Source organism: Vipera berus, assembly GCF_964194415.1.
Source record: "Vipera berus genome assembly, chromosome: 13".
Classification (NCBI taxonomy): Eukaryota; Metazoa; Chordata; class Lepidosauria; order Squamata; family Viperidae; genus Vipera; species Vipera berus.
In genome coordinates, this window is record NC_138216.1 from 6,676,351 (window position 1) to 6,688,469 (window position 12,119).

The window sequence follows — 12,119 nt, forward strand, 5'->3', positions numbered from 1 at the left end:
GTGGGGTTGCTAAAAGACTGCAGGTGGGCTGTGTTTATACAAGCAGCCCATTTTGTGAATTTGCACGGTGTGATGAACAGTCATCAAGTGGGTGTGTTTACAACAGGGATGTTGTAATCAAATGGGTTGTGTGTTATTACAACAAACTGGTCCCTAGGATGATGTGAAGCTTCATGATGTCATGCCACAAAGGTTGCAGCTTAGTTTTGGAGTCCCTACAACTATTGCAAATATGTCTTAGAACTCATATTTGTCATGTCATCTACATGGTTATGTCATTTGACCATCGCCAGCCCTTTATTGGGTGAAAATTCCCAACACAATGAACCACAAAAAAACTTATGCACCTTTATTATTTTTTATAAATAAACTCAAGGCAGCGAACATCCTCCTCAGTTCAACACAAAGAAAGATGGGGAACCTTATTGTCCTTTTGAGACTTTCCAATGTCTCAGCCAGATGCTGACTCTAGCAGTCTTTACATTCTCAGCACACATGATTGATTTATCAACTAAAGCAGGTCCCTAAGTCATTGCATCAATCCTAGACTGCTTTTCAATTTAAGAGAATCATTTACCAGCCTGGTTTATTGATTAGTTTACATCAAGCCAGGCATCTAACCTTCAGTGGACTTTACTACTACATACCCAAAGCACTGTTGGTTTAAAACAGCCCATCCCCATGAACACCCTTCAGAGTGGTTGATTTAATTTGTGTTTCTGGTTTTCAGTAGCCCTCTCTCACCGTATATTGCAAACCAAGATTTAGAACTGAACCGGCCATGAGAAACCCAGCCACTGTGGTTGATTTATCAAAACATGATTAGAGAAATCAGGGCTTCATACAGTGAGGGAATCCATCTAAGGTGAGCTGAGTTTTTCAAGTTCTAGTCGACATTCTCGTCCTAGGCTTAAGAAACCGCGTTGATAGAATTCGCTGCCCGTAGTAAATTTAGCACAGACTTCTATTTTGTAGGCCAGCTGCAGCGCCATTCTCTCCTCCATATTTGATCTATGGATTTGCTTTTACCTGCAGTGGGTGAAGGAGCTCTGTATGGTGAGACTCCAGAAAGGGTGCAAAGAAGAGCAACAAAGATGGTAAAGGTTCTGGAAGCTAAGCCATACGATGAACGCTTGTGGGAACTGGGTATGCTTAATCGAAGGAAGAAAAGGATGAGGGGTGATATGATAGCAGTCTTCCAATACTGGAGCGGCTGTCGCAGAAAAGACAGGATTGACTTGTTCTCCAAAGCAGCTGAGGGCAGGACAAGAAGCAACGGATGGAAGTTTATCAAAGAAAGACCCAGCCTGGAACTAAGGAGAAATTTCCTGACAGAACAATTATCAAATGGAATGGCTTCCCTCCAGAAGTTGTGGGTGCTCCATCACCAGAGGTTTTTTAATAAGAGATTGGACAACCATTTGTCCTGAATGGAATGGGTTCTTCCGCTCAAGCAGGGGGTTGGACTAGAAGACCTCTAAGGCCCTTTCTAACCCGGGGATTCTATGCTCTAAATCCCCACCCTCCCTGCAAGGGGCAGAACTCGGCACGGAACCAAAGAAGATAAATATTGCAAAATGACAGCAGGCAACACTCAGATCCGCACAGGACAGAAGCCTCATCCGCTGATAGGATCACCTGGGCGCCTGGGTTGTGTAGTTCTCAGCCGAATCCAGCACCCGAGCCAAAGAAGAAAAGCACTGGAGAAAGAACGCAGGCAGCGGCTGGATCTGAAAAGGCGCGAAGCAGAAGGCTGAGAAGATGAGCTGGGCACAGGGGTTATGTAGTTCTCAGCAGGATCCAACAGCTGGACTGGGGGTGAGCAGAAAACAGCGCTCCTTTCTGGCTATTGATTGATACGGGTTTCAAGGTGGGTACGTTAAACATGCGTAGAAACTGGATCAACCTGTTCCCAATGAAGGGCAAGGAGCATTCTGCCCCGATCCGTTTTCCACGTACATATTTACTCATGCCCACTCACCGGTAAGGGACTCTGACCATCTGTTCTCTTTCTTGTAAAGTTCGTTGTTGTTGTTGTTTTTTTTCCTCCTTTCAATTCGTATTTCCTACTAGTTCCTTCCTCAAGTCAGATTTGGAGGTTAGTAACAGAACGGAAAGCTGATCTGGGGAACTGTGAAACTTTATTTATTTATTTATTTTATTTTATTACATTTATATACCGCCCTTTCCCGAAGGACTCAGGGTGGTTTACAGGGTAATTAAAAACCAGAATACAAAAGTTAAAAACAAGTTTTAAAAAAAAAATTAAATTTGTCCCTGTATAAGTAAAACCCCAATTAAAATAAGACTTGCCTTGTAGACTGGACGTAAGAGAGGAGGGGGGGGGGGGAAATAATAGAAGTCAAGAAACTTTGGACTTCTGGACGTTCCTCAAAATGCTTTCTGGCGAAGAGCTGGAGGAGCATGTGCAATATCAAGAGAGACGGAAGTCATGATGATAGCAACTCCAGCTGTGATCAAAACAGGAAACAGATGGAAATTGCAAGCTTTTTAGCAAAAAAAAAAGGCAGTTAAGAGTTCCTTAGCCTAGAAAAGCAGGAGAAAAGAGCCTGGACATTTGACCATTTCAACTGACCACTTCAATCTACTCCGTAGGACTTATCTGAAGGGACGAGTAATTTCCCTTTGAACTTTCTGTTAATAAATACCATTAATGGCTGACTTGGGGTTTTTAAAACAGTGTGTGTTTGAAATTGGTAGAACCAGTTTCACTGTTTTCATAGGCTTTCTGGATGGAAATTGGACAACAACGGAGTGAGACGTTTTAATCTCAACAGTTGTGATTTTGCCCTTTTTTTGTGAACTTGTGTTTTTGTAGAACCGGAACCAGACATGGTGGATGGATCTCCCAGGCTTTGCAGCCTGTTTTCAAAACACTATTGCAGTTTGGGTCCCTTGTTTGTATCTGTGGGTTTCTTTCCCCTTCTATTATCTTTACCTTCGGAAAAACGGCAGGGGTTACATCAGGATGTCGGCTGTCTTCAAAGCAAAAATGGTAAGGTTCAAATCCCGGGAGAAGGATTCCAGACCTAGATAAATAAACAATGTCTGTTTGTTTGTTTGTTCGATTGTTCAATTTCAGTGGTTGCCCGTTTCAATCCATGAGTCTGGAGGGCTCGCTAAATGAATGGTTGTAAGTCGAGAACCCCCTGTAATGACAACTCTGTAATAACAGTTGGGACGCGGTGGCTCAGTGGGTTAGGATGCTGAGCTTGTCGATCAGAAGGTCGGCAGTTTGGCGGGTCGAATCCCGAGTGCCGCGTAACCGAGTGAGCGCCTGTTACTCGTCCCAGCTTCTGCCAACCTAGCAGTTCGAAAGGACGTAAAAAATGCAAGTAGAAAAATAGGGACCACTCCGGTGGGAAGGTAACAGCGTTCTGTGCGCCTTTGGCGTCTAGTCATGCCGGCCACATGACCACGGAGACGTCCTCGGACAAGCGCTGGCTCTTCGGCTTTGAAACGGAGATGAGCACCGGCCCCTAGAGTCGGAAACGACTAGCACGCATGTGCGGGGGAACCTTTACCTTTACCTTTAATAACAGTTGGAAACTGATGGAGCAAATTTTTCTGACTGCTTTTTTTCTGTCTCTTTAGATTTTGGGCTTTTCCTTGTCGGTGCTGTGCTTCTCCACCATCTCTTACCTCCTTTGGGAAGCTAGCCAAGGGGTTTCCCCAGCACCCGGGCTCATCATTAGCCCTACAATTCAACTAGTCACCATGGTGAGAACAATTCACACTCCAATTGTCTCAGAACTTCATAACTTCTGATCACCTGAAGGAGAAACTTGGCATTATTAGCCATAACGCACGCAAGATCCGTTAGCCCAGGGGTCCCCAGCCCCCGGTCCGTGGACCAGCAGCGGGCCGCGGCATGCCGGCAACCGGTCCACACAAACAAGCAAAGCCCCATCCGCGAGATGCAGGCAGCAGACAAAACCACGTACCCTCCTCCGGTCCACGAAAAAAACCTCTCTCTATGTAACCGGTTCCTGGTGCCCAAAAGGTTGGGGACCTCTGCGTTAGCCCTTTGTGCCTTGCCTAATAAGAATCCAAGCCAGAAAGATGGTTGAATATCTATTTATTCGTAAACAAGGAGAAGCTACTCCCACGAATAATGAGTGATAAGCCCTCCCCCCTTCAAAAAGGTAGTGAATCACTTTAGATACAGTTCAAACACACTCGGGGGTCGGGGCCACAACACACTAGGCTTGCAACAAGTTCGTTCGTTAGCTAGCATCGTTGGACTCATTACTGATGATACCCATTTAACATGCAACATTTAGTAGCATCCCATAACATTCATAGTTCGATCTTGCTAATGCCCATCCTCACACTCAGGAGGTGTGTTTTTTACAATATAATGAGGCATAAGGAGTTGGCAAGTTACTAGACTTCTTTGTACAGTCCTTGAATTTAGCACGGCTGAACTGGTTCATTTCAGAATCCTCCTTCCTCGTGGAGAGTTTGCTTCGTTACTTCAAGGGAACAGAGACATTAATCTAAGGCACTCCTAGTTACTGAAAACAGTACCCAACAAGGTTCTTCTCTCTTGCTCTCATCAATACGCTAAGCCTGGCTGATGTTACCTAGAAGTAGACCCGTCCTTGCTTTCCATTGCCCTAGAACAGGGGTAAGCCACCTTGGCTCTTTTGTGACTCATGGACTTCAACACCCAGAATTCCTGAGCCAGCATGGGGGAACTATGGCCCCTTCATGACTTGTGGACTTCAACTCCCAGAATTCCTGAGCCAGCATGGCTCAGCTTGGAAACCTCTCCCTTTCCCCTCAGCATGGCTGGCTTAGGAATTCTGGGAGTTGAAGTCCACGAGTCATCAAAGAGCCAAGGTGGCCTACCCCTGCCCTAGAAGACATTAGACTTCCATCTAATGGGCAAAAATGGCAGGAGGGCGGAGTTCCTCTGAAATTTCAGAGAAACCGCTTGACTCAAGAGTTTAACCAGGAGACAAACCTAATAGAAAGTTGAGGTTTATGTAAAAACCCCTTCGCTGGGGAATGTTCTGGATCCCTGCATTCTCCACGGTTGAGCTGGTTCCTCAAAAGCCGATTGCAATCCACCCATGCCCCACACGTCCTTTACATTTAGCATTTCTCCTCCCTTTTTCTCCCCTCCCCCCGTTAGATCCTCGTGATTTTTCTCACCCAGATGGAAAGGATGAAAGGGGTCCAATCCTCGGGCATTTTGATGGTCTTTTGGCTGCTGTCTCTCCTCTCCTCTAGTCTCTCCTTCAGCTTCAAAGTGCACCATGCAACACAAGGGGTAAGTCTGCCTCTCTTCAGCCTGGTGAGATGGTTCAGACAAGGAGCACAACCAGAGACAATTATCTATCTATTAAGCTCTATTATCTTAATTGTAAGCTATCTTAACAGATAGAGGGACACGGTGGCTCAGTGGGTTAGGACGCTGAGCCTGTCGATCAGAAGGTCGGCAGCTTGGCGGGTCGAATCCCGAGTGCCGCGTAACAGAGTGAGCGCCTGTTACTCGTCCCAGCTTCTGCCAACCTAGCAGTTCGAAAGGACGTAAAAAATGCAAGTAGAAAAATAGGGACCACTGCGGTGGGAAGGTAACAGCGTTCCATGCACCTTTGGCATCTAGTCATGCCGGCCACAGGACCACGGAGACATCCTCAGACAAGCGCTGGCTCTTTGGCTTTGAAACGGAGATGAGCACCGGCCCCTAGAGTCAGAAACGACTAGCATGCATGCATGTGCGGGGAAACCTTTACCTTTACTATCTTAACAGAAGCTCTACAGGTTTGAAAGCCTGTCTCTCTCTCTCCCCCACCCTCGCTTTTACAGTCCCAGAAAGGGGTTCTCTTCTGAGACATCTAAAACGTAGAATGATGGAGGTGGAGAGGACCTCAGAGGTTCTTCTAGTCCAGACACTCACGACGTCACGTGACGTCGCACAAAGTATCAGGACAGTTTTGCCATTGCCGGCAATGGGGTGGGCTAGTCATTATGAAAATAAGAACGTTGGCAGGCTGATTGATTGATTGATTGATTGATTGATTGACAGGGATTCCAAGAACAGCCATTCCACCATCTTTCTTTGTACATTTACTTTCTCCTGGTTTTCTTGGAGCTGGTGCTGTGCTGTTTTACAGATCCACCGCCTTTTTTTTCCAACGTTGGCAGTGACTCGGTAAGTAGCCGATCTTTTCTGGTTTGTTTCTTTCTAGAGTTTGGAATAGATTTTAGGGTCCTGGTGCTTTTTAAAAGGCTCTAGAGACGTTGGCGTTTATAAGCAGATCGACGGGTTCTTTCTCCGCAGTCTTTCTCCCAAAGAGTAGATTTTTTAAAAAACCTTTGCACTTGTTGGTAATTTTCACTATTTCCTACACTCATCGTATTTAACGTCCATTCCTTGTACAACAGAAATGTGTAAATTTGATAGTGGGGTAACTGCCTAACTCAGGCTAATGTCCTCAGCGTTGGCGTATGCAAATTTGAGAACTGTCCTTTTCTTTCAACATTCACATATTGAGGTCCATTCCTTGTACGACAGAAATGTGTAAATTTGATAGTGGGGTAAATGCCTAACTCAGGCTAATGTCCTCAGCGTTGACATATGCAAATTTGAGAATTGTCCTTTCCTTTCAACATTCACAGAATCCCTGTCCTGAATCTGGAGCCTCTTTTGTTTCCAAAGTCACATACTGGTGGCTTGCTCGGTAAGAATTCAAACGCAGTTGCCCTCCCCCCCCAGCTTTTAAGTGACAGGCAATGGCTGTCTGATCCATCTGCTTGACTGGGCAAGATATTTTTTGCCAAGCATTTTCCCGCTCCGAGTTAAGTCAGGCTGCTTTCTGCTGTTAATCAAAACTGCTCTTGGAAGAAAAAGGTCATTATGGGGAGTTGACAGTAATATTACGCCTCTGCAGAGAGGCAGTTTGCAGAGCAATCTGGGGAATTCAGGCCTTAAATTAAGGAGCTGCAGCAAAAAAAGTGTTTTTTCTTCTTTTTATGGCCAAAAGACCCAAAAAGAACACAGTGCAGATATAATTTCAACATTTGACAGAAGGTAAACAAGTGAAGTGCTCTGTGCTACCCCAAAGCACCTTGAGCCTTTGGAAACCAAAGCATTGCAGTCTTGTTTGAGCAACCCGAGAGATGTCACAACTTGGAAGGCTTGCAGATAACTAGTGCTATGCAAAGCCTTGGTTTGAAGGCTGTTGAGCTAACAAATTTCTTTAAATCAAATTCTGGGATGGGATGGGATGGAATACAATGCAGAACAGAATTGAATAGAGTAGAATAAAGTGGAATGGAATGAAATGGAGCGGAACAGAACAGAACAGAACAGAACAGAACAGAACAGAACAGAATAGAATAGAATAGAATAGAATAGAATAGAATAGAATAGAATAGAATAGAATAGAATAGAATATTGAAGAATAGAATAGAATAGAATAGAATAGAATAGAATAGAATAGAATAGAATAGAATAGAATAGAATAGAATAGAATAGAATATTGAAGACTAGATAGAATAGAATATTGAAGACTAGACTAGATAGAATAGAATAGAATAGAATAGAATAGAATAGAATAGAATAGAATAGAATAGAATAGAATAGAATAGAATACATGTAGAATAGAATAGAATAGAATAGAATAGAATAGAATAGAATAGAATAGAATATTGAAGACTAGATAGAATAGAATATTGAAGACTAGACTAGATAGAATAGAATAGAATAGAATAGAATAGAATAGAATAGAATAGAATAGAATAGAATAGAATAGAATACATGTAGAATAGAATAGAATAGAATAGAATAGAATTAGAATAGAATAGAATAGAATAGAATAGAATAGAATAGAATAGAATAGAATAGAATAGAATAGAATAGAATAGAATAGAATAGAATAGAATAGAATAGAATAGAATAGAATAGAATAGAATACTTTATTTGGCCAAGTGTGATTAAACAGACAAGGAATTTGTCTCTGGTACAGAAACATTCAGTGTACTGCAAAGCAACAGGATAATGATAATCATAATAATAACACCAATAAGAGGGGGGAGTAAAGAAGATAGTAAGAAGGATAAATAATAAAACTAGAACCATACTACATGGGTAAATGCATATAGACATTAGCCAGCACTGTGAAAATTAAATGTTCAGCAGAGTGATGGCACGGGGGGGGGGGGGTGATTCCCTGTGACTCTAGTTTTTTTGGCATGCAACGCCCTATAAGCGCCATCCCAAGGAGAGGAAATGAAACAGTTTATCAAGTCCCTTCCGGTCAGTTTGTTTCCCAGAGTTCTGCTCATCAATGTGAACCCCTGTCCTTGAAGCCATCATCCAGGTTGACCCAACTCATGCAGTCCACGATTCATAACAAATCTGGGAAGATTCATGGGCATCTAGTAAGAACTGCATATCAACCTACCTTTATTTACAGCCCAAGACCAAACACAACAACAGATTAATCTGCTGCATATCCTTTTTTTCCCCGCTTGTGATTTTTCTTTTTTTGGTTTCATACAGGCTTATCTGGAAAGGCTACTGGACACCCTTACAGCCAGAAGACCTGTGGTCACTAGCGAGAGAGAACTCTTCAGAAGAAATCGTTGACAAGGTGAAGGACGCTTGGGATAAATACTCTGCAAGAACCCAACAGTAGGTTGTGTTGTGTTTGTGTCTGTTTTTTCTTGCTGTCCTGTTGATTTAGGAAATCTACAGGTACCTCTCAGTTTACAGCCATTTGTTTAGCAACCGTATAAAATTACGACACTGGAAAGAATGATTGGTGACAGTCCTGGCGCTTACAAGCACGGCAGCATCTCTGCAGTTACGGGATCAAAATTTGGGTGCTTGGCAACCGGCGTGCAAAGTTAATGAGGGAAGCCAAATCCTCTTCACGACAGCCTGATTGACAAGACAGCTGCATTGATTGGCTTAACAACAGTGGCCAAAAGGGCCGCAAAAATCAGACACGGTTCACTGTTCCTTGCTTAGTATGGAAACCCTGCTCCCAAATGTGGTCCTAAGTCAAGGACTATTGGTACACACTATCCTTTTGTCATTGCCTGGCACTCAGGGGAACAAAAAGCAAAACGTTAATTTTAAACCGAATGAAAAATGTAATGGAACATAAGACAGCCCACCTGACAAAAGAACAGTAGTGAATCCAGTGGTTCTTCACGCTGCATTCATAGTTGTTTTTTTTCCTGATTTTTAAATTTTATTTATTTGTTGGTTTGTTTATTAAATTTTTATGCTGCCCATCTCTCCTATTTTTTCTCGTCATATATGTGTATACATCCAAACTAGACTGGGTTGTTTGTCTAGGCCACGTATGTATGTGTATGTGGGTATATGCATAATTTATTTTATTTATTTATTATTTTGGGTTTGTTGTCACTGTGAGTTGTGGTGGTGGGGGCACGAAGGGAGGCTCAGCCAATCTCACTGTATACATGTTGTACTTTGATAATAAAGGTTCATTCATAATTGTCATGTTTATGCAGTATATATTGGAGGTGGTTACCCTTTGAGAGTAGTATGCAATGATAACTCATTTTAATTTGGGCCGATTAGTGTAGATTTAAAGTGACAATAAAATTATTATTCTATTCTATTCTATTCTATTCTATTCTATTCTATTCTATTCTATTCTATTCTATTCTATTCTATTCTATTCTATTGGATATTGGATATTGGATATTGGATATTGGATATTGGATATTGGATATTGGATATTGGATATTGGATATTGGATATCCTATCCTATCCTATCCTATAAGGTGACGCTGGATGGCTTTTTAGCTCTTGGTTTCTCCCTATTCCTCTTTTAATCAGATTTCTCTTTTGTGGAGAGACTTAGCAATTGGCAAAATACTGGAAACCACACAGAGATGCACACTGATATGTGTTTCCTGCAGAATAACCAAATGTGTAAGATTGAAAAGAAAGCAAACCCAGAGGGAAAATGACGACGAGATGGCCATCTTGCTCCAACCGGAAGCTAGCAAGAGCAAAGTGCTTCTAAAAAGTTTCTGGACTGTTTTTGGAAGTTATTTTCTTCTGGCGACGCTCTGTTTGCTCACCTGTGATGTCTTCTTGTTTTTGGTTCCAAAGATACTGAGGTATGTGGACATGAAGCTTTGTTTCCAAAGAGGGATTGCCAAGATTCTTTGAGGGTCATCTAGTCTTTTATCACTCGTGGACTTCAACTCCCAGAATTCCTGTCCCAGCGTGGCTCAGCTTGGAAACCTCTCCCTTTCCCCTCAGCGTGGCTGGCTCAGGAATTCTGGGAGTTGAAGTCCATGAGTCATAAAGCGGTCTAGGCCTAGGCCAGGGGTAGGCACCCTTGGCTCCTTCATGACTCGTGGACTTCAACTCCCAGAATTCCTGAGCTGGCATGGCTCAGCTTGGAAACTCTCCCTTTCCCCTCAGCGTGGCTGGCTCAGGAATTCTGAGAGTTGAAGTCCACGAGTCATAAAAAAGCCAAGGTTGCCTACCCCTGATTCTAGTCCCAACTTCTGTTTGCTCTGGAGTTTGACCCAGGAAAGTAGCTGCCATCAGAGTAATGAGATGAGACAATAGTCACGCACCAGACATATATTGGCCAACAGCATCCTGACATCTTTCAGTTGAAAGGACCAGGTAATGGGGGATGGAAAAGATATGCATCCATTTGGGATGTTAATGTCAGGCATGAAGAATCAGAACCATAGGTTATGTTGTAGTTAAAGAAGGTGTATGGCTCAAGCCTGTACACAAGAACCTAGTCATCTAATAGTCATGCCTAAATTGGTGCTAGATAAGACTCAACAGAATTTGAGATGGGCTGGACTTGGACTCTGTGGGAACGTAATGACTCCAGGCTAATGACTCGCTTAACTCTGCCCCCAGCTCTATCTCTTCTTCTCCTACATATAGAGAGCCCTGTCCTGTCTGCTGAGCTAAAAATAAACTGGATTCATCTAACACAATGAACTTAATGGCTCATTTAACCCATTTCCTTGGGTTTGACCACATACAAATCTCAAAGCTAGCCAAGATTAAGACGAGCCATGTTTTCTAACTTTATATAGATGCCACTGTTAGGTCATATTTCTCTATTCGAATCAAGAGAAATACAGCGATAGTCAAACTTGGAAGAAGATAACTTTTTAAGGTGGCCACCGTTGTCCTAAAGGTTTACGGGCTGTTGTGGTTCTCATTCAAGGACAGAAGGTTTACTTGTATTCTTCTTGTAGTCTTTTCCTAGATTTTATCAATGACCAAGACGCTCCTCTTTGGATGGGTTATTTCTACGCTGCCGCAATGTTCTTTTTGGTTTGTCTGCAGACATTGTTTGAGCAGCGGTACATGTATATATGTTTCATGCTGGGCATGAGGTTAAAGACAGCCATCACCGGCCTTGTTTATCGGAAGGTAAATCCTGCCCTCTGTTGATCTTTTTTAAAAAAAACTCTGTGGTGCTCTTGGGAAGTACATTTAGGCCTTTCCGAAGGGGGTCAGTTTTGAAGGGATTGAAGGATGGAGGAGAACTGGAGTACTGAAGTTGCAAATGACACTGGAGATATACAGGTAGTCCTCGACTTACAACAGTTCGTTTAGCCACTGTTCAAAGTTACAATAGCACTGGGGGGAAAAGTGACTTATGACCGTTTTTCACATGACCGTTGCAGCATCCCCATGGTCCCGTGATCAAAATTCGGACGCTTGGCAACCGGCTCGTATTTATGACGGTTGCACAGTGTCCCGGGGTCACGTGATCCCCTTTGGTGACCTTCTGACGAGCAAAGTCAATGGGGGAAAGCCAGATCCACTTTACAACCGTGTGACTAATTTAACAACGGCAATGATTCACCTGGCAAGAAAGGTCGTAAAACGGGGCCAAATTTGCTTAACAAAGGTCTTACTTAGCAATATAAATTTGGGGCTCAATTACGGTCTTAAGTGGAGGACTACCCGTGCAGACCGCATAGAAGATGACCTTGGCAGAGATATGTTAGGTGAGATGGGTTACCAAAGCTATTAGGAGAACAACCCCTCTTAAGCCCAAAATATGCAGAGGGAATGTGAAAGCGGTTCTTAGACACCTCCTTAATTCACATGA

At 43.1% G+C, this 12,119-nt stretch overlaps 1 protein-coding gene across 1 annotated transcript in view; it reads left to right on the top strand.

The window, feature by feature from the left end:
* Nucleotides 1-1,761: 1,761 nt before the first annotated feature.
* ABCC6 (ATP binding cassette subfamily C member 6) overlaps nt 1,762-12,119 on the top strand; it is a gene marked incomplete at both ends in the record, with an annotated part of 29,205 nt that continues 18,847 nt past the window's right edge. The window contains 9 exons of the mRNA XM_081338058.1: nt 1,762-1,818; nt 2,840-3,016; nt 3,616-3,741; nt 5,162-5,299; nt 6,059-6,184; nt 6,652-6,713; nt 8,537-8,668; nt 9,934-10,137; nt 11,254-11,431. Coding sequence (XP_081194184.1) covers nt 1,762-1,818; nt 2,840-3,016; nt 3,616-3,741; nt 5,162-5,299; nt 6,059-6,184; nt 6,652-6,713; nt 8,537-8,668; nt 9,934-10,137; nt 11,254-11,431 — 1,200 coding nt within the window. The remainder of the gene's footprint in view (nt 1,819-2,839; nt 3,017-3,615; nt 3,742-5,161; nt 5,300-6,058; nt 6,185-6,651; nt 6,714-8,536; nt 8,669-9,933; nt 10,138-11,253; nt 11,432-12,119) is intronic.